The sequence below is a fragment of the Dipodomys spectabilis genome, unplaced genomic scaffold (genome assembly GCF_019054845.1).
Source record: "Dipodomys spectabilis isolate Male_0828 unplaced genomic scaffold, ASM1905484v1 ptg000227l, whole genome shotgun sequence".
Lineage (NCBI taxonomy): Eukaryota > Metazoa > Chordata > Mammalia > Rodentia > Heteromyidae > Dipodomys > Dipodomys spectabilis.
This window is the reverse complement of record NW_024870904.1, coordinates 5,575,212-5,598,736: the sequence shown is the minus strand read 5'-3', so window position 1 is coordinate 5,598,736 and position 23,525 is coordinate 5,575,212. Positions and strand designations below refer to the sequence as shown.

General features: G+C 39.3%; 1 protein-coding gene and 1 pseudogene across 1 annotated transcript; one reads left to right on the top strand and one right to left on the bottom strand.

Annotated features, from left to right (window-relative positions):
- The first annotated feature begins 6,499 nt into the window (after positions 1 to 6,499).
- LOC122123243 lies at positions 6,500 to 6,641 on the top strand (annotated as a pseudogene).
- Positions 6,642 to 10,126: 3,485 nt separating this feature from the next.
- LOC122123244 (putative bifunctional UDP-N-acetylglucosamine transferase and deubiquitinase ALG13) lies at positions 10,127 to 12,657 on the bottom strand. The gene is given in 4 exon segments (XM_042697626.1): positions 10,127 to 12,381; positions 12,383 to 12,492; positions 12,494 to 12,532; positions 12,535 to 12,657. Coding segments are annotated over 4 exon segments (2,295 nt in total). The 5' UTR covers positions 12,643 to 12,657; the 3' UTR covers positions 10,127 to 10,343.
- Between the last annotated feature and the right edge of the window lie 10,868 nt (positions 12,658 to 23,525).

Here is a 23,525-nt window from a genome sequence, read left to right as displayed (position 1 = left end):
GTCTTGAACTCAGAGTCTGGGTGCTGTGTGTGTGTGTGTGTGTATGTATGTGTGTGTGTGTTAGTCCTTGGTCTTGAACTCAGAGTCTGGGTGCTGACCTGAGCATTTTTGCCCAGGGCTAGTACTCTACCACTTGAGCCACAGCTCCATTTCCAGCTTTTTTGGTAGCTAATTGGAGGTAAGTCTCATGGGCTTTCCTACCTAGGCTGGTTTTGAACCACTATCCTCAGATCTCAACCTCCTGAGTAGCTAGGATTATAGACTTAAAACACTGCACCTGGCTTCTAACCATTCTTTAATGCAACATTTCCATTGTTACTAGAGGCCCTCTATAATAATATGGCCACATTCCCTTCTTTCATATTCTCTGCTTCCCTCATTAGTCTGACACTCCATTTGGTTCTTCAGCACATGGCACTTCTTCCTACTTCCTTTACCTGATCCTTTTTCTCTGCCTGACCCTTATACTACTGTTGTTTTCAGTAATCCTAATGAATTCAGTTCTATGCCTGATTAGATAAATCAGTCACTCCTACCCAGATTTTATTCCATACTTTCAGCCTCCTATCTCTTTTCTTTTCTTAGTCATATTTGTCTTAATTTAAGCTGCTTTTTGAGTGAAAGTATCAGCATAAACAGAGCAACATTTGTGACGTACAGTGTAAAGTGTATGTTGTTTATAAACATTGGCTACTGATTCCTGTGGGACAACTGTTCTCTGCCTTATTAGCAACAGGATTTACCATGTGACTTGTTCTGACCAATAAAATGACTGTCATTTGCCAGCAGACATTTAAGAACTAGAGCACAATGTGCCATGCTTTTTTTGTCCTGTGTTAGGACAACTAGCGATATTCTAAATTCTCCATCAGCTTGGGTGCTGGCTTGAATGTGATGTGGAACTATAGCCAACCTTCAAAGATAGTAGAATTACTCAAAGTACAGATATAGAATAATAATGATGCCAACATTGCAGTTTTGTTAATGAAGCACATCCTAGCTTTTGCTTACTGATCTGTGGCTGAAAAAAATGTCTAAGTAATAGAATTCTGTATCTTCAACACAATAATGCTTGAAGGTCAACAAAGACATTCTCAGATATGTAAAGGATTTTGGATGTTTTTTAATGTCTTAAATATAGAGAAATATGGGAATATTCATATGATAACAATTTGGATCTAAATCCAACAGAAAGTGGAAAAAAGAACAAAGTTGGGGGGTGGAGTGTAGTGTAGTTGTGGAGATGGGAGGGAAGGGATGATAGAAGAAAAACAAGGAGATGACAATGCTTGATAAGAAATGTACTCATGGGGCTGGGAAGGTGGCTCAGTGGTAGAGTGCTTGCCTTGCATGCCTGAGACCCTGGGTTCAATTCCTCAGCACCACATAAGCAAGAAGAAAAAGCCAGAAGTGGCGCTGTGGCTCAGGTGGTAGAGCACTAGTCTTGAGCTGAAGAGCTGAGGGACAGCACCCATGCCCAGATTTCAGGCCCCACGATCGGATCAAAAAGAAAAAAAAGAAATGTACTCATTACCTTGCTCATGTAACTGTAACCCCTCCTCTGTACAGCATTCTCACAATAAAAAACTTATTTAAAAAAACAAAGTTGCCTAAATTCATTGTATAAAACAGAATTTGAAAGGTACCATTGTACTCTTCAATCTTATTACAGAAGTAGAAGTGAAATAATTGTGCTAAAATTCTTTTTTTTTTTTAATTTAATTTAGTTTTATTTGTGAACATACTTTACAGAGGAGTTACAGTTACATGGGCAGGATAATGCGTACATTTCTTACCAAGCATTGCAGCCTCCTCCTTTGTTTACCCTTCACATCCCTTCCCAGCCTCCCCCCTCCCCCCCTAATCCCAATCCTTCTTCTTAACCCCCCCCCCCCGCCCCCCCCCCCCCTCCGCGCCAACGTTGTAAAGCTCGTTTTGGACATTAAAGATAGTACTACACAAGAGGCTATTAGCTGCTGAAGCAAAATAATGACATTTTATAATTGTAATCCTCTACTTGGAACCTACTCATAATGGAAAACAGTTGAAAGATAATTTAGGAGAAACACATTAACTCAAGTTAAACTTCATCTTCTATCAAACAAGGAGACAGCACAACCTACAGTTATGAAATAGGAAGCAGATTTCCCAAGCAACAAAGTCTAATGGAAAACCAGGCACTGGTGGCTCACACCTATAATCCAGCTACTCAGAAAGCTGAAATTTGAGGATGCTGTTTCAGAGTCAGCACTGTGAGACTCTTACCTCCAATAAGCTACACAGAAAACGCCAAAAGTGGTGCTGTGGCTCAAGAGGTAGAGCACCAGCCAGAAAAAGTGCAATTAAAGAAGAGGCTGGGTGTTGAGCACCAAACTATGCCTTCTCTGATTTTGAGCAAAATGTAAGATTTCTCTTCAAGGAAGCTGCACCCGGGAAAATGGTGATTAGAGCAATAAAGACTGGGCATGGAGGGGCCATAGAAGTAGAGTGCCCTGTTTGAAGAGGAAGTGAACTACAGAAGAAACCAAGTCTGCATGTGCAGTCTTCAGCCTATTCTCTGGGCAATAGGCTGACAGAAATAAGGAGAGGTGAGGAAAGGTAGAGATAAGTTGACAATCTCTTATCAGCCACCATCCTTAAGCAGATATCTGTCAACAACTCATTGACAAGCATGGGAATGTATGGAACATGATATATTACCTTATAAACCAAAAGTTAAAAATAAACATTTCCTCATATTTTCTGTAGTTAGTTGAAGTGTTTTCTCCAAATTCATGTTTACCCAGAACGTCAAAAGGTGACTTCACTAGGAAGGAAATAAGGTTTTGAACATAAAAACTGATAAAATGAGGTTGTATTTAATTAAGACTTAAATGGAAGGACTGGGATCTATTTATTTTGTTGGCACCAGAGTTTAAACTTAAGAGCTTTGTGCATGTTACACAGTGCTTTGCTACTTGAGCCACAGCCTTCAGCCTTATTTTGCTTTGGGCTTCATGTATGTATGTTGCATGTACATATGTTTTTTTGCGGGTCCTGGGGCTTGAACTCAAGGCCTAGGTACTGTCCCTGAGCTTATTTTGCTCAAGGACAACACTCTACCACTTTAGCCACAGCACTACATCTGGCTGTTTCTGTTTATGCGGTACTGAGGAATCAAACCCAGTGCTTCGTGCATGCTAGGCAAGCACTCTACCACTAAGCCACATTCCCAACCCAACATAATAGACTTCTTTTTGGGCAGTACTGGGATTTGAGCTCAGCACCTCATATTGCTAGGCAGATGCTCTACCACCTGAGCTACATTCTCAGTCTGGCGGTTTGGGGTTTTAGATAGTGACTCATATTTTTCCTGGGGCTGCTTTCAAACTTTCTCCCATGATCCCTCTCTTTTGGAGTTTAAGATCTCCTGCAAACTCCACTCAAAGAATGTAGCTAAGAACTGTGATTTGTTTCAAACCACTATAATAAGAAACTTACGCTACAACTACATTGCATAAGATTATAAAGCCTCTTGTTAGGCAAGCCTCCTTGCTGCATTTGAGGCAGCTACCATGTTTCAGTCATATTGAGAGGGCTTCAGGGTAACTCATGGGTGCTAAAGCATCACCAAACGGCGACATACTTTGCCAATCTGCAAAGGACTGAAATTTGTTCACAACCAGGTTACATTTGGCAAGAAATTCCTCTTCAGATGAGCTTCTGATGAGATGACAGTCGGAATCCATACCTGAGACCCTCTAGGCAGAGGACCCAGGTCAGTGGTGCTCAGATTCCTTAGAGATTTTGTGAGATAACAAGAATGTGTTTCCAGAAACCAGAAAGTTAGTTTCAATATTATTATGGAATAGTAGATAGCTAATAAAGTATCCTTTCTAGGAGAGCTCTAAAAAAGAAACTCAAGAATTCAATACAAATTTAAGGCATTGTAGGAAGAAAATATAGATATCAAGCAGCTCAGAAAATGAATGAGTTCAAAGCAAGTTAGGAGAATAATAGAAAAGCAATAAAAACATGATTGCTACACTAGTACCAAAAATGAAGTGAAAAGAAAAAAAGAGATGCAAAAACAAACTAAAAATCCTCATGATTGAATAGTCTGAGGAACTCCACTAAAATAAAATGATAAAAATAAGTAATATGAAAATAGTAAGATTTAGCTGGGCTCTGGTGGCTCATACCTGTAATCCTACTTACTCAGGAGGCTGAGATCTGAGGATAATAGTTCAAAGCCAGCACAGACAGGAAGATCTGTGAGAATCTTATCTCCAACTAACCACAAGAAAACTGTAAGTGGAGCTGTGGTTAAAAGTGTTAAGATAAGTCTGAGACAAGCAGAAACAGTCAGATAAGTTGATGTTAGGTGAAATGAACCCCAAGATAAGGACTCAAATGCTTTTTCTTTCTTGCTATTGTTTCTAACATATTTATAAGATATTTCTTTGTTGCTTTGTATGTCCTTCCCCCATGGTATAACCCCTGTTTTCACTGTATTTGATGTTGGTATACTTTGTGGAGGGGAAGGAAAAAAACAAATTGTTTAAATAGGGATACAGGTGGACCCATTGCAACAATAAGATGTACAAGACGTTATGTCGAAAAATGAACTTTACAACTTTGGTGGGGGGGAGAAGGTGGGAAGGGTTGGGAAGGGGAAACAAAGGAGGAGGCAACAATGCTTGATAAGAAATGTACTCATTACCTTGCCCATGTAATTGTAACCCCTCTGTACAGTATTTTCACAATTAAAAAAAAAAAAAAAGAATCCTTACAAGGTGTAGAGCAGTAGCTGGAAAAAAAAATGTTAAGAGTGCTAGCCTTGAACAAAAGAGCTCAGGGACAGCACTGAGGCCCTGAGTTCAAGCCCCACAACCAACAAAAAAAAATACTTGATAAGGGAAGAAGATATCTTGTAGGCATATGGAATAAAACAGTTCAGAAATAAGTAGAAATTTAAAAAAACAATAGGGTCTTTTTTTTGGGGGGGGTGTCGGTCATAGGGCTTGAACTTGGGGCCTGGATGCTGAGCATTTTTGCTCAAGGCAAGAGTTCTACCACTTTGAGCCACAGTGCCACTTTTTGTTTTCTGGTGGTTAATTGGAGATAGGGGTCTGAAGGACTTTCCTGCCTGGGCTGGCTTCAAACCGTGATCCTCAGATCTGTCTCCTGAGTAGCGAGGATTACAGGCATGAGCCACCAGATAGTTCCTGCTCCAATTTTTTTTTAAGATGAATTAAACTTCCTGGAAATAAAGACTAGATTTGCAGAGTAAGAGTAAACTGTTCAAAACATCAGCAGCAACAGAATGATGTACATTGAAACATGTGATGGACCAATTTTGAATTTTAAGGATAGCACACTTTCCCCAGACTTCTCTGTAGTAATACCTGAATGCTAGAAAACAGAATGTTTATGTTTGAGGACAATGAAATGTGACTTTAAATTGTATTCTTAACTGTAAAAGATCAGTGTTCTGAAGAGTACAGAAACTCAGGGGACACATTGACCATAAATCCTTGTTTGTTTGTTTGGGTCCAGTCATGGGGCCTGAACTCTGGGCCTGGGCCCTGTCCCTTAGCTCTTCAACTCAAGGCTAGCACTCTACCACTTGAGCCAAAACACCACTTCCAGCTTTTTCTGCTTATGTGGTGCTGAGGAATCGAACCCAGGGCCTCTGGCATGCAAGGCAAGCGCTCTACCACTGAGCCACCTTCCTAGCCCCACCATAAATCCTTCTTGGAATAAAAGCATGTCAGTAAAGTTCAGTCAGCTAGAAGATGTGCACAAAACAGCAGGATGAAGGACCAACAGGAGCATAATCCTCTTAAGAATAAAGATGCACCTGAAAAATGTCAGGTGTTTGATCAAAGAATAAAATATGAGCATGATTAAGCTGGACATTACAAAGTTAATCTTGCCAGCAATACCAATCCAAGGTAGGGTGGTGAATGGTAATGCACAAATTACTCAGTCTTCCATAGCCAATACTGTGCAGAGCTTAAAGTTTAAAGACAGGATTCAGATTTCTTAAATAAGATTTAGCTGGGTTCTGGTGGCTCACACCTGTAATCCTACTTACTCAGGAGGCTGAGATCTGAGGATCTTTAGTGTTAAGGATATGGTGTATACATAACATATACAACTCTAAAGGAAATTATCAACTCCAAAGGAAATTCTTAACTCTTAAAAAAATTCTTTTTCGGGCTGGGAAGGTGGCTCAGTGGTAGAGCGCTTGCCTTGCATGCACAAGGCCTTGGGTTCGATTCCTCAGCACCACATAAGAAAAAAGCAAAAAGCCAGAAGTGGCGCTGTGGCTCAAGTGGTAGAGCGCTAGCCTTGAGCTGAAGAGCTGAGGGACAGTGCCCAGGCCCAGAGTTCTGGCCCCACGACCGGACCCCCCAAAAAAAAAAAAATTCTTTTTCACACCCAACCAGCCCGAACCAGCCAGCGTTCTACCTCTGCCAGCGTGCTTGCAGGAGCCACCAGGCCTACAGTCACGATGAGTGATAAGCCAGACATGTCCGAAGTGGAGAAGTTTGACAGATCAAAACTGAAGAAAACTAATGATGAGGAAAAAAAAAAACACTCTTCCTTCAAAGGAAACTATCCAGCAAGAGAAAGAGTGTGATCAAACATCCTAAAATGCAGATTGCCTCTCAAGAGCAAAATTCAACATCATCTGACATTCTTGCTTAATTTAGGCTTATTTCTGTAAAACTATGTGTTTGTGGAGATTTGAGGCACCTGTAGATGATTTCTCTTCTATATTCCCTGGCTAAGAGGTCAACAGTAGCGCCAGTGTCCCCTTAAATTTGTTTTTAAAGTGAAATTTCAGATGGTAGATGACATGCTGTCAGTAATCTCACTATTGATGACCTCTTTGTGGGTGTGGTCCTTGTGCCCCCTACAGAGTGAGTCAGTTTAACCTATAATGGATGACTTCTGCTTCATAATAATTTTGTAGTTTCTTAATTTTCATTTACAATAAAGCATTTAAAATATTAAAAAAATTCTTTTTCAGAAACCTAGCTTTTCTGGTACAGAAAATCTACTTCAAGTTTACCAACTCAGCTTTTCTTTTTTTCATCAAGTTTTAATTGACTATTATTTATCAAAATTATAAAAATAATTCCTTGTCAATCCTCATTTTATAAGATTATATACTTTCATAACTGGATATTAAGCAAATCAAAATTTAGAGATGGTCATTTTATTGTACAAGGAGTTATTTGCATAACTCCTTTGGATCCGTGGATTGTTTACATTTTTAAAAACATTTTAAATGTGTATTGCCTTCATAAAACTATTTTTCTTACTTCTCTAAGAAGAAAGAAGGATGGCCAATAGACACATGAAAAAATGCTCAACCTCCCTAGCCATAAAAGAAATGCAAATCAAAACAACATTGAGATACCACCTCACTCCAGTTAGAATGGCAAAAATCAAGAACTCTAACAACAACAGATGCTGGAGGGGATGTGGACAGAAGGGAACCTTACTTCTTCATTGTTGGTGGGAGTGTAAACTTGTTCAACCACTTTGGAAACCAGTATGGAGGTTCCTCAAAAGACTCCACATAGAGCTCCCCCATGACCCAGCAATCCCACTTTTGGGCATTTACCCAAATGATTACAAACAAGACCACACTAAAGCTACCAGCACAACTATGTTTATTGCAGCATTATTTACCATAGCTAAGATCTGGAACCAACCCAGATGCCCCTCAGTAGATGAATGGATCAAGAAAATGTGGTATATATACACAATGGAATTCTATGCCTCCATCAGAAAGAATGACATTGCCCCATTTGTTAGGAAATGGAAAGACTTGGAAAAAATTATATTAAGTGAAGTAAGCCAGGGGCAAAGAAACATAGGTCCCATGGTTTCCTTATTTGCAATATCTAGTGTATGTATGAATCAAGCAGAAAAGGTCAGATAATATGATGTTAGGAAAATGAACCCTTAGATATGTTTTTTTTCTTTAATGCATTTGTTTCTAATGCATTTATAAGATTATTTCTTTGTTGCTTTGTATGTCCCTCCCCCACAGTATAACCCCTGCTTTCACTAAAAAACAAAAACAAAACAAAAAAACTATTTTTCTTTCAAATAAATTTTAAATTAGCTACCATATATTATACACTTAGTGTGAAAAAATCTTAGATAATAATACCAGCATGGGAGGATCATAAGCTAAAGGTCAGTCTGGGCAATGATCTTGCAAGACCCTGTCTCAAAAAATATAGAAATTCATACTATTCATAAAAAATATTTAAAGTTATACATAAGAAATATTTTAAAATAGTAGATTGCTTTTCAACTATATACATATGCATTACCTTGCCCAAATAATTGTAACCCCTCTGTACAGTATTTTCATAATAAAAAATATGCACTGAATGTTAATGTCAAATTGCTTTATCCTATGTGGCAGAAGAGTTTACAAAGGTAGATAAGTTGGTTCACTATTAAAGGATGAATTAGACATATAAGAAATAAGAATACTACAGGCAGGTAATACAACAGGTAAAGAAGAGAGGAAAGCTGAGTATGTACATGTCTAGTCAAAAGTGAGTGAAATGTTATACTGTGCATTAAAACCTATACTCCTGCAGTCCTATTAATCTAGAAGATATATTAGGCACCCTTTTGTATATTCAGCTGCTAAAATAAGGCAGAGTGTCTTAGCCTATGTAAGGAACAATCTTCTTTTCTGAACATAACGAAGTGAACTAAATTCAGTGAATACTTTTCCAACACAGGTTTCATCCAGTTATGCTAAAGCCTCCATTTGCCTTTTCCTCATTTTCTCTCTCCTGATATGTAGCTGCAAAAAGGGAAATGTCACCATCTTCTTTGTTTCCATTTTTCTATATCCAGTCCCTGGATTCTCTCTTATCATTCTCACCAAGAAATAACCAATCTATCATGAAAATAAAATTATTGTCAGAAATATAAACTTTTACCAAATGGACTTGAACCTGAGAAGACAAAATTACATGTTTTTTCTTCACATAAAAACAACTGTCTAATTGAGCAGCGTATTCCTTCAGGGGAGGGAGACAAAGACTAAATATTTATAGCTCTTTGTGTATGTTACATACACAAACAACAACAGCTCCACAGCTCCAGAGATGGAATAATTTAGCTGGGCCAGATGGAAAGCATAGCAACCTAATTTCCTCACAGAGGATTTCCCCTCATTGAAGCATGTGGGGTACCTCTCATTGCCTGTTCTTGTCACTCCCTACGTGTAGGTGACGCCATACAGGTAGTCATGTTGTCCACCCCCCCCTTTTTTTTTGGTGCTGTTACTGTGGCTTGAACTGAGGGCCTGGCTGCTATCCATACCACTTTTGCTCAAGGTTGGCACTCTAGCACTTGAGCCACAGCTCAACTTACATCTCCACTTCTGGACTTCTGGTGGTTAATTGGAGATAAGAGTCTAATGGACTTTCCTGCCAGGAATGGCACAGAACCAAAAATTCTTAAGATCTCAGCCTCCTGAATTTCTAGGATTATAGGTGTGAGCCACGGACACCTAACTCTTCTCTCTTCTTTGATGCCTCGTAAGTTTCTGTCCCTACACATTATTCTCCTTCTTACTCAAATTTCTATGCCTATCTTCTAAATCTATAAATAAGTACTTTATAGAATTTCCACTTGTTTTTTTTTTGATCACAGGGCTTGAACTCTGGGCCTGGTGCTGTCCCCCAGCTCTTCGGCTCAAGGCTAGCCCTCTACCACTTGAGCTACAATGATACTTAAGGTTTTCTGATGGTTAATTGGAGATAAGTGCCCCACAGTTCCTGCCCAGGCTGGCTTTGAACCTCGATCCTCGGATTACAGGTGTGATCCACCAGCTCAAGTATGCCTACTTTTTGTTGTCTTAGTTTCTCATATTCATTCCAAGGAGTCCCCGCAACAACATCTATTCACACTGTCTGTACTTTATTTCCCTCCCTTATTTTTCTCCATCTCCAATTTCCTCCTTTGGTACAATTTACTCCATTTGTCAACTGGCAACATCAACTAATACATTGTTGGGAAGCTGGCTGATAAAAAAATGACAATCCAAGGCTAGTTATACATCCTTCTCAATTTTTTTATTCAAAAAAGAAAAATAACAATATAAGGCCAGTTATGCATCCTTCTCAATTTTCTTATTCAAAAACTCAAAAGTAACATTCTTCATTTTAAAGGACTGCTTTAAATTTAAAAAAATCTTAAAGGCAGATACAATAAACCCTTCTACCACAAAAATTACTTATACATAAGACACCTTAAGAAAACAAATAGCAATCAAATGGCAGTGCAATAATACCTTATGCTTCCGAATCTTACATATTCTGAGGTATATAATGAGAAGCCAAGTGAGGTGAAGCTGTATAGCCAACTGGGACAGGATTTATAGCACCATGGATTTGTGAAGAACCACCGTATGTTGTACCAACTGGATGCCAGGTGGTGACATAGGGATAATCTGGCACAAGAGGAAAGCAGGAATCAAAACCTGGCAAAGGTGGCTGTCTATAAGGATCTGACATTACTGGATAATAAACTGTTCCATGAGGGACAGATGCAGGGTCAGCATTTGGAAAAGTATTATTTGTCGATGCTTCTGCCTGTGTACCATCGGCTATCTCTACCTCATTGTATAAGTGAGGAACAGTTTGCTCTACCAGACGTGACTCAGTGAAGATTGGAAGTTGCTGTGGCTGCATTTGTGGCATGTAGAATGTAGAATGCCAGTAGTTGTGGTGATAGCATTGCAATCCCAGGTTGAAATAATACTGCAAAACTTTTATATCTTGAGGCAGATCACTTCCATTTGGATCACATGAATAAGGTGGAGGTGGTGGTGGTAGGTTAGAAGCTTCTCCTACCTCAAGATGGGGAGGAGGAGGTGGTGGTAGTGGTGGCAGAGGTGGTGGTGGTGGCAGAGAGGCCATAGCACCTGGCTTGCCGTGTGTAGGTGGAGTGACAAACACAGGCTGTAAACAATTCTGTGAGGACATTGATGAGGTACTACTAGATTGATCACCTGCTGCACAGTTAGGTAAGACTGGAGCTGGAACATTGCCAGCCATCTGTGAGTACTGCAGTGGCGGACCATGTCCGTAACGCATTCCATGGTGAAGCCGAGGTGGGAGGATGGGTTCTCCTCTGCTATAAGCCATATTCATATAGACCTCCTTCCCTCGACCTTTTTTGAAGCTCTTCTTCCGCTGCTTTATGCTCATCTCGGACATAGCTATTTCCGGGACATAGCTCCCAGGTATTTTGTGGTAACCTCTACCTTTCCGACTTGGTACAGCATTCCAGGAAGGAACAGATGCCACTTGGGTAACTGGTTTTAAATTAGCCAGTGGAACAACATGCTTTTCTGCCAGTTCTTCAATGAAAACTGTTACTGAATTATTCTCATTTCCTACTTCCTGAATGTGAGCATTATAGTATTTTCCATCTAATTTCAAGCAAACCTGACACTTGTCTCCCAAATAATACTGTCTCCCAGCATACTCTAGGTAATCTGATTTCTGGAGTTCTTTTCTGCTATCTAACCAAACATCAAACTCTACATTACGATAGATTTCTGGATCGAGGGCTTTGAGCACCTTAAAGGGGAAGAGCAACTTTGGCAGATTTTCTGGAGACTTTGGTTCTTCTGATCCTTGAGTACATCCCTCTGGGATATTTTCAACACTGCAGTAGGCTATACACTCTTCAGTCCTATCCTGAGTTGAACTCTTCGGATCAGTATCAGCATGCTTACTTCCAGTCACAGCATTGTTTCTATTCTTCCTGGAACCACTTCGAAACAAACTAATTGCAGTTTCCAACACTTCTTCATCTACGATAAATACATCTTTATATAGCATTTCATACAGTACAGCCTGACAAATGGCTGCACTTGTCTGAAATTGTTTTGAGTACACAGAATCATAATGACCATTATTTGTATAGCTGAGTACAATCTTGTCTTCAAAGCCATTATCTGTGACGTAAGTTGGTGGCTTTCCAGGACTGCGATAAAGAATGAAATCCCGATTATAAATGAGAGAAAGAGCTCGAATTTCCAGGTGGCCAGCACTTTCCTTGGGATCTCCCAAACGTTCCAGGTACTTCTCAAAAGATCCTTCCACATAAGACTCAAAAGTTTGTTGATTCTCCTTCATATATAAGACGCAAGCGTTCCTGACTTGTAAATGATGGACCTGGCTACAAAATAACTGCTCTGAAATAGCCCGAAAGAGGCAAGAGGCATCCTTAGCAGTCAGTTTTCGAAACAGCCCTAAACTGCCTAAATATTCATCCATTGATGCTTCATTCAAAGACTTCTGGCTGCAGTACTTTTTCCATCTTTTATGCATCGTGCCACAGGGAAGTAATAGAAGTGTAGAATGAAGCAAAAGTAGGGTGCACCTAAGAATAGGCAGTGGTGTACCCAGAAAGCAGTTCAAGGTCTAGGCATGAAGGGGCAGTTAAGAGTCAGTGGCATGGAATCCTGGTACCTCCCAGGAGCAGGAAAAGCAGGGAACTAGATGGTTCAAGTCAAGAGAGGCTCCTACAGGTACAGTGGAAGAGATTTCCCTCTTCGTGTAGCTGCTTTGCCAATTCCAATTGATGATTGTTCATCAACTTTTCATTTACAAACCACCGCAAGTGGCGTGGCTTGCCTTTTTTCCAGAGTCTCTAAACAGTTTCCTGTACCTCACGAAGACCAAGCAGTTCTGCACGGAGGAAGCATTCTACAGCAGGAGACAGAGGAGGATTAAGATCTCCCCACCTTCTGATGAGATAACAGGAAGCCTTAAAAAAATTAAAAAAAAAAAAAACATTTTAAAAACTCACAGGGACTCTTTAGTGGTCTCTAATGGAGAATCTAAGCATTAAAAAAATCACTGGATGTGAGACACAATCACTTCTGTTTCCTAAACCTAAAAATAAGATTGAAAGCCAGGCACCGGTGGCTCACACCTATAATCCTAACTACTGAGGAGGCTGAGATCTGAGGATCATGGTTCAAAGCCAGCCTGGGCAGAAAAGTCTGTGAGACTCTTACCTCCAATAAAACACTCAGAAAACCAGAAGTGGCACTGTGGCTCAAGCGGTAGGGCACTCGCCTTGAGCTGAAGAGTACAGGTTAATTAGAGATATGAGTCTCATTTACTTTCCTGCCCTGGATGACTTTTAATCCTCAGATCTCAACTTCCTGTGTAGCCAGGCTTACAGACGTGAGTCAACAGTGCCCAGCATTTATGAAGTGCTTTTAGCCAGATTAGTACCTTCAAAACATACACACAAAGATTTCTGGACAGAAAATTCCAATTTAAATAAATAATACTTAGGGCAGAAAATAAAATTTTGGCATGCTTTCATATCTTCCATTTCTCTCAGTCAACATGCTAAGATTTTTTTAAATCAACATTGCAAGATACAATAATGTATGAATATTTGGCCCATTATTTTTCTGTCTATAAGACTATTTTGAATATAGATGTATATCCACTGTTATTATTCAGGCAATAATATTAGGGTTAATATTTTTGAGATATTGGCCAAATATTTTGTCAAAGTATACACTTGGACACTAAGTATCTAGAACATGAAGACAACCTCTGTAGCTCTTTCAGTAACTTTTGAAGTCATAATCAATCCAACACTTGACAAAAGATTAATGAAATTATTGAGTCTCTTTTAGCATTTCTTATTTAATTACAAAGGGAAATAGACATCCTTTGTCCTTTCACAGCAAAATGGTAAAATAATGTATACATTGCAAACCAATAAGCATGCCTTTTATATCAAAGATTGTTAAACAACACATAATGAATAATCCTGGAAAATGTAACTTAGAAAATATTTCATGGTATAAGACAACATTCTACAGCACCACTGTTACACCAAAGTTCAGGTTTGTGTTTTTTTGCTAGATTCTATTTTAATAATGAAACCTACTTAATGCCACTTTTTAGGTAGGGTCTGAAAAATAGGAACTAGATAATGAACTCCTCAAAGATAAATAACTGCTTTAATAAAAATGACTTCATTAGGAAAATATTGTGCATATTCAAGCTGAATTGCTTAGAGCTTAAATAAAATTACTCCGTAGTCACAGATGTATTTCAGTGAGAACATAATTCAGAGTCACTTATTCTACCATTTACTAACACAAAACAAAATTGAAGTTACACTGTACAAAGTGCTTAAGGAGTAGGGCTCAGCAGTAGTGTGCTTACCTCACAAACATAAGTCCGGGTTGAATCCCAATCAAAACAAACAAGTATGAACTAAAGTTCTTATGAATGGCTAATTTCCTACAAATAAAATGTTTAAATTTATAATCAAGCTTTAAATACACTTTATATGTCATGATCAGGAAAATCATATATACTGAAGCTAACTGGTTCTCTCATACCAAAGACTTTAGAGATTAATGTGTTAGTCAGCTTTTCATCAATATAAGAAAAGCCTAAGGTAATCAGTATACTTTGACTTCAGTCTCTGGTAGATTGACCCCTTACTTGGGGCCTCTAGTGAGGCCCACATCACACTATAGATACTTACCTCTATTTACTGTTTCCTTTTTCCTGTCTCACTGTGTCCAGATTAGCAGGAGGTGGTGTGACACCTCCTGTCAGGTTCAGGGTCAAAACTAGGTCACCAGCATAATCAAACCCCAGGTAGCAGGAAAAGGGTGGGAAGAAGAACATAAAGTAGCCTCAGTCTTGTGTGGACCAGGCCTAGAAATGGTGCACATCACTTCTGCTCATTCTGCTGGTGAAAACACAGTCTCACAGGCACACTTACCTGCATAAAAGGTTGGAAAGTGCAGATTAGTCAGGCAGCCATGTATTTAGAAAGAAGAGGAAACAGACTTGCTTTTAATGGATACCTGGTAGCCTTTACTGTACTCATTGCTCAATGATTTTTCCATTGAAGATTTTAATTTAGAAGATTAAATTCTTAAATGAACTAAACTCAAGATCTTCATGTTAAGTGTGATAAACCAAGCTCAAAAGACCAACTATTGAGCTGGGCGCCGGTGGCTCACACTTATAATCCTAGCTACTCAGGAGGCTGAGATCTGAGGATCGCGGTTCAAACCTAGCCTAGGCAGGAAAGTAGTCCGTTAAACTCTTATCTCCAATTAACCACCAGAAAACCGGAAGTGGTACTGTGGCTCAAGTGGTAGAATGGTCACCTTGAGCTGAAGAGCGGAGGGACAACACCCGGAGGGCCCAGGGTTCAGTCCCCACAACTGACAAAAAACAAACAAAGAAACGAGAGACCCAATATCATGTTTTTAATCATTTGTGGAAGATAGGCCTAAAAGATGTACATATATACATCATACATATGAATACATCTACATATGTATATATGTATGGAGGAGGAAGGAGAAGAGATAAAAGAAAATATAGATGTTTCCAAAGATATAAAAACAAACATCACAACTTTGTGCATGCCTGCAAAACCTGAACGCCCCAAATAGAAAATTACTTACACCGATTATTGCACATATTATGAAGTCCTTGAAGTGATGTAGTGGATGCTGGTATAAAATTCAGTTATAGAATAAGTGCTTAGCATAGGTGAGGCCCTGGATTCAATTCTCAGCACCCCAAAAGGGAAAATGTTAGAGTAAATATATGATGATAATGAAAGAGGCTCAGTATTATAGTAGAGATGTTTAGAGTATGCATCTTGTTCATAATTACTTTGAAATTAAATTACTGGCTCTACTTATGGGGTATCATTGTCTCATCCATTTACACCACTGGACTAAATGATTGCTAGTTGAGCCAGAAATAATATAAATTAAATTACAAATTTAATGAGGGATAATCTAAATTAAAGTTTTTCATCAATAATTTCAAGACACACAGAAAGTACAGTGGTGCTGGCACTGGGATTACAAAATGATGCCTATCTGTGCTGAATGCAAATCCTAGTATCAGACCCTAATTCCCTGCCTCACTCTAATTTGTAGTATTTTCTTGCAACCCAATTAATTCTAAGAAAAGGTTTCTAACTGAGAAAAATCAGTTTATAAAACAGTAGTGCAATATGATCTCACTTTTACAAAGAATCATATAAAAATAAAATTGACATTACTGGATATCTCTGGATGGTAGAGTAACAGTTGACTTATTTTCTTCATTATGCTCATATCTGGTTTCTGAACTTTTTACAGTAAACACGCTTGCTGTTTTTTAATATAAAATGAATACCATTTACTTTTCATTTACTTTGCAGTTGAAAACTTCAGCATCCATTATTCTGCCCCTATTTCTGGGGAATCATTCCCTTGAGAAATCCAGGCAGAGCACAGGACAGGGTATTTGAAAATTACATGGTTAACTTTACAGTCCATATTTGAAGAATTTATTGAAAACATTAATATATTATACACTGACTTCTGATTTGTATCTGCTATGGATTTGATCCATAGGCAGATAATTCTTTTTAAAAAATGAGACCTGGGGTTGGGAAGGTGGCTCAGTGGTAGAGTGCGTGCCTCACATGCATGAGGCCCTGGGTTCGATTCCTTAGCACCACATAAGCAGAAAAGGCCGGAAGTGGCATTGTGGCTGAAGTGGTAGAGTGCTAGCCTTGAGATGAGGAGCTGAGGAACAGCACCCAGGCCTAGAATTCAAGCCCCATGACAGACCAAAAAAAATGAGACTTGTAATCAGAACACCACAAACCCGAACACCAAACACATAAAAGGCAAGTACTATTATGCATAATCATTATGAAACTGAAAACTGTCAATTAAAAAGGCATGTATTGTGTATGGGCATAAGTGACAGAATCTGAAAAATAAAAGATTAATTGGAAGATGAAATTTATGTTCTTTCAAAATAGCCATGATACATGCAGTTATATTAACAATTTAGTGTAAAACCATATTATATGTTCCTATTCCTCAATGAATTTTAACCAGAAGGAGAAATTGAGAACAGATAAAAATATCAGCAACCTAGCCGGGCACTGGTGGCTCACGCCTGTAATCCTAGCTACTCAGGAGGCTGAGATCAGAGGATCGCGGTTCAAAGCCAGCCCGGGCAGGAGAGACCGTGAGACTCTTATCTCCAATAAACCACCAGAAAACCGGAAGTGGCGCTGTAGCTCAAGTGGTAGAGCGTTAGCCTTGACTGAACTGCTGAGGGACAGCGCCCAGGCCCAGAGTTCAGGCCCCACGACCGGACCCTTCCCTCCCCAAAAAAAGAATCTTGCCGGGCACTGATGGCTCATGCCTCTAATCCTAGTTACTCAGGAGGCTGAGATCTGAGGATAAAGGTTCAACGTCAGCTGGGGCTGGAAAGTCCATGAGACTCTTATCTCCAATAAACTACTCTGAAAAAGCCAGAAGTGATGTTGTGGCTCAAGTTGTAGAGTGCTAGACTTGAGCAAAAGAAGCTCAGGGACAGCACCCAGGCCTTGAATTTAAGCCTTAGGACTGGCACAAAAAGAAAAAAATAATCTCAACTAATTATAAAAACTGAATCATTTGCTAAGTATAAAAGGTATGACTTGGAGCAGAGGGTACGATGTCAGAAAAAGCACCCTAGATTTTAACAGCATCAAGTTAGTGGAATCATGAATAGCATACTTTTTGTGGCACCTCCTATCAATTTGAGTTCATTTGTCTTTCAAGTTTGTACTATAATTTAAGCTATTAGTTTCTGATCCTTATCAAAGACACCTCTGATTCTACCACCATGGGAACAGACAGTTACTCAGAAAACTTATTGCTTAGAATTGAAAAGTCCTGTAACAAACATGAAACTAAAACCAAGTGATAAGCCCATTGTCTGTGTTGTTTTCCTGTATCTTCTGTCACCAGCTCAAGCCAGTCACTGACCTCCAACATCATTTCCAGAACACAATTACTGTTAAGGTCTTAGTAGTTCTGTATATACTACTTGTGTTTTATAATTTCTTGGTGTTGGCAGTACTAAAGTTTGAACTCAGGGAGGGCCCTACATATCCTAAGCAGATACTTCCACTACTTAACTATTCTGCAAAACCCTTTTTGCATTTGTTATTTTTCAAGATAAGGTCTCAGTTTATGCCAGGGCCATACTTCCCCCTTGTTGCTGAGATGGTAGGCACATACCATGGCCCCTACCTATTGGCCAAGATGAAATCTCATGAATGTTTCTTGGGGGATTTGGAGGGCTCAGACCACAATGATCCCCTAATTTTTACTTCCCAAGTGACAAGTTTACAGGATTGAGCCACTGATCCTGTTCCTGTATTCACTGTTTATACTGCCCGATATTGCTTGTGGTAGTCATTAATCATCATTAATCTACTCCTAAAGAGTACAAATCTTCCTTGTATAAGATTGCTCTAGCTAAAGTTGCTCAACTGAGAAGCCTCAAAAATATAAATGTTTATTTCAGAGCCTCTGCTCTTGTGATGTGTAAATCAGAGTTCCTGTATATCTCTATTTCTAGCCACCATTTTTAACTGCACATGAATTTTGTCTTCCAATTTTTTTTTTTTATGATCCATCTTTTAGGCAGATTTTTTTTTATTTGTGAACATACTGTACAGAGGGGTTACAATTACATGGGCAGGATAATGCGTGCATTTCTTACCAAGCACTGCAGCCTCCTCCTTTGTTTACCCTTCACATCCCTTCCCAGCCTCCCCCCTCCCCCCCTTGTCTTCCAATTCTTAAACAAGACTCTGTGTGTTAAATTCAATTACTCCATAGGAAAATGACCTTCTCTGCAAAGTGCTTCCTCAAAATTTCCAAATGAAATTTGTACTTCCTATTTTTGAAACAGACCTCCTGAAGTTGTGCTGTTTCTCAATTTATTTCCTATTAACTTTAACCTTCCATTGGTTGCCCTGCTTTGTGATACTGCAGTTGGACCCTATATGCTTTTTTCTATGGCCAGCTAGTGCAATATTCAACATTCAAGAGTGACAGAAGGCCACTTCAAGGACACTTTAAGAGGGAGTTTCCTCCTAAGGGTCAGGTTGCTGTTTCCTTCAATAGGTCTACCTTTGAATCTGCATGCTTGAGTTCCCATGACACCTCCAGGAAGGATCCATAGGTCCTAACAAGTCCTTACATCAGTCCTTCAGGAACTTTAATGGACATCAAATGAGTTACTTCTCCCCTTCCCCCAGCCTATACCTTCCGGCAAGATTCTATGAAACTGACAGTCTGTATGTTCCGGTGTCAAGCACTTTCTTACCAACAAGACCCGACTCTCCTCTTGGTTGGGGATGGAAGGATACATACCTTGTATGAGCTTAGTTCCTTCCTTGCTCCCTTCTCTTAGGTCACATAAAAAGTAGCTACTTTCTGCATTTGTCATTTCTACAATTCCTCAGGGTTCTTGCTTATACCATGTGATAGATTAATTTATCACTTACTTATACTTAATTTCTTCCTTTGGGATGATTGGTATGGACCTGAATGCAAGCTGAATTTATTATCAGCTTATCTAGCTGTTTTCAGAGGTCATAGAGACAGAAATATTAGGCAATTTTAATAGATTTGCAGCCACAGAATATTTGAGATACACACATTCTGAAAGTTTAAAGTGGCGAGATGATGGAATTGAATTGCAATATTATGTAAATTGAGAAAACTACTACCTTGATTCCACTTCAGAGTATAATGTCTCAGCTTCACTCCATGGACTGTCCTTTTCTGTAAGAGGAAATTTAGAGAAGCATTAAAGCTCAACAGAAGACTTCAGGAGACTATCAAATATATTTTATGAACATTTTAATCACAAATGACTCATCTTGTCTAAGATCATCTTCATGTATGATGTCCTTCTATTCGTTTCATCGTTCTTGCTTTTTTACTACTCAACATCATCTCTGATTTGTTTCAATCTTACTAAATGCAAAATACTTTGAGATCACTTCTAGGGAATAACAGATTATAAAGATAATTTATCATTTGTACCTTCAAGGCACTTGTAATTGTGGATAGAGAAAAATTGCTAAAATATAAGTATCTAGGGCTGGGAAGGTAGCTCAGTGGTAGAGTGCTTGCCTTGCATACATGAGGCCCTGAGTTTGATTCCTCAGCACCACATAAGCAGAAAAACAGCAGGAGTGGTGCTGTGACTCAAGTGGTAGAGTGCTAGCCTTGAGCTGAAGAGCTGAGAGACAGCGCCCAGTCCCAGAGTTCAGGCCCTACTACCAAAATAATAAAATACATAAATAAACTATTTAATTCTTCTAGAAATTATGCGAGTGACTAATACATTTAGAAATAGCATGGTAATTTTATGGCTCACTAGATTCATAATGTTAATGTAAAAGTTGAAAATATGATCGTCATAACGTGAAGCCAAATATTTTATTCTTTAGACGAAGCATACAAGTACTTAAGACAAAGTATATGATAGTTGAATATACTGTTAATTTTATTGTTTGAATGAAAACACAGTTACAGTTTAAATGAGCTTTAGAAAATTGTGTGTGTGTGTGTGTGTGTGTGTGTGTTGGCCCTGGGGCTTGAACTTTGGGCCTGGGTACTGCCAGAGTTCTTTTGCTTAAGGCTAGTGCTCTGCCAATTGAGCCACAGCTCCTCTTTTAGCTGTTTTGGAGCTTAATTGGAGGTAACAGTCGCATGGACTTCCCTGCCTTTGCTGGCTTTGACTGTGATCCTTAGATCTCAGCCTTCTGAGTAGCTAGAATTGTAGGTGTGAGCCACTGGCACCTGGCTTAAAAAATACTTTTCTCTGATTATTTTGTTACTCAGTAGTTATTGGGTATCTAAATTTTTTTTCACTAAAAATACATTACTTTTAATACAAAATTAGTATCCTTTTTTTTCACTGTAGATGTAGAAACAAATCCTCAACACCTTCTTAAGGAAAACTTAAGCCATTCTGGGCAGAAACAGGTCTCAATTAACCAGCAAAATGCTGGACTGGGGGCATAGCTCAAGTAGTAGAGATCCAGCCATGAGCAAGAAAGCTGAGAGAGCAAGAGTGAGCGAGAGAGTGAAAGCGAGTGAGTGAAAGTGAGAACACAAGAGGGAGGGAGGGAGAGAGAGAGGGAGGAGAAAGAGAGAGAGAAAGAGAGAGAGAGACACCAAGGCCCTGAGTTCAAGCCTTGATCTTGGTACACGCACAAAATCTCTAGTGCCTAGTGTAGAATTTCCCTCTTAACTGCTTTTAATCTATGGTTGATTGAATCTAAAGATGTGGAACCCTCAGCTAGAGAACAGTGACTGTGCTTTTTTTTTTTTTTGTTGGTCATGGAGCTTGAACTCTGGGCCTGGGTGCTGTCCCTCAGCTCTTCAGCTCAAGGCAAATGCTCTACCACTTGGGCTACAATAGCACTTCCAATTTTCTGGTGGTTTAATGGAGATAAGAGTTTCACGGACTTTCTTGCCTAGGCTGGCTTTGAACCGCAATCCTCAGATCTCAGCCTCCTCAGTAGCTAGGATTACAGGCGTGAGCCACTGGTGCCTGGCTATGCTTCTTTTTGTGTGTCAGCACCTTTGTTGAGAAGTCATCAATTCTTTTCCTGTGACAGACCATCCTAGAGACTTACATGCCTAATTTTTCTAAATGAAAATTCTAGCAGTCAAAGGTCTACTTCTTCTGGGGAAAGCCCTTATCTGAAGAGGGCTGGCTGGGGTTTTGTTCTGTTTAGCTGCTGAGTTGGTGAATACTGTGATTTTTTTGCAAATTCTCCACCAACAATGGGTGCTTTCTTCATGGATGTATCTCAACATAAACATACTTTATCTGTCTCACCTGTTTTTCTAAAAATTAATTTACTCTCAACATGAAGAATTTAGCTTTTTTTCCTATTACTTTCACTCCAATACTAAACTTGTGTCTATTATCACTGTGCGAAGGGAACAAACCTCTGGAATGCAGTACTATTTTTAATAGTACTGGATTGAGTTAGAAACAAAACAATGTTTTAAGTCTGGGTGATTGGCAGAATGCATTATTTCCCTTGGTAGAGGCAAATGTCACTTCATCTAGGCCCCAAAATAAAATTCATCCACCATACACAATGTATTTCCCAAGAAAAAGTCAAGGTCTGTCAAATCTAATTTGTTCTCATATCTAGTTAATCCTACCTTACAGCTCACCCTTAACTCTGCTTTCTTTTCTCTAAAGCCTTTTTTACACTATCGTACCTACAGGATAAATTCTAAGCTTGGTAGCATCATATATTTTGTTTATTTTTATATTTGGATATTTTTTGTTTTTATTTTTTGTCAGTCATGGGGCTTGAACTTGCAGCCTGGGGACTGTTTGTGAGCTCCTTGGCTCAAGGCTAGCACTCTCCCATTTCCTATTATTTGCATTTTTGAAACACAATTTCAGGCTGTCCTGAAACTTTCTGTGTGGTCTAATCTGTTCTCAAACTCATGTTTTGCCTGCCTCTGCCTCTTGAGCGCTGGCATCCGCTCATCCAAGGCACTTTTTCGTCTGACCTTTGCCTACTTTTTGGCCTCACTTGTAGGAAGCCCTAATTTACGAAGCACCTAGGTTTCCAAGTGTAGGGAATGTAATTGACAGATGGCCCGAGACACTGCTCTTCTGGATCTACTTCTGTGCTTGCAGAGATGCTTAAATACTACAGGCTCCTCTTCAGCCAGTCTAAGTACAATAGGGATTCTAATGTAGGCTAACTCTTGGGAGATACAGATTCGTTTAACAGGGGATTTTGGTTGCAAGATTCCTCCAGGATTCTCTGGCTAATGGTTTTACATCTGTGGTACATCTGAGATTCTTCCTGCATTCCTCCATTCTATTTCTCTCCCAAGATCACACTGCATTATTGTCTGAAGGATTCCTTTACTTTCTCTGGCTCTTTCTGTAGATATTCCTCTACTACTACCACCAAACAAGCTCTTGCATATAATCTCATCCAGACATTTTCATTTTGGAAAATGTTAACACAAGTGGATGATTTGAAGAAACAAGTAAAAGACTGTTTGGGGGAACTGTTTCATTTACAACCTGCAGACAAAGAAGTGTTCATCAGGAATTAGTCTGAGGTACCTGTAGCTAAAGATCTCAACAGAGGTAATGCAGGAAAGGAAACCATCCCAAATGAGGGTAATAACATTGCAGATTCAATGATCCAAGCACTGGAAAAATAAGGGGGACATGGTGTTTACAGGGATAGCAGAATTAACTGGTTATTGGAAAATCTGGGCTGCTGTTTTGTAGAGGGAAAATGAGAAATTGATGAGCATTAACAATCAATAAAAGGCTAAGTGTTGAAGTCCAAGGGATTTCTTTGTAGCTTACATAGAGGGCTCTGCAGTGAATGGACCCACATTGCTAAGTAGCAGACTAAACATCTGATGTTTTGAATCTCAGAGCTCTGGAGACATTTAAATGCTCAGGCAAGTTAGATCTACTATGCTAAGGTGAGGGCCTCAACTAGGTAAACTGGGATCCTGAAAACATGGGACAAAACCATCTGTATGGATATCCCTGATAGTGTTGATTCTATAGACCTCTTTCAGTCTTGAAATCTTTCAGTCATGG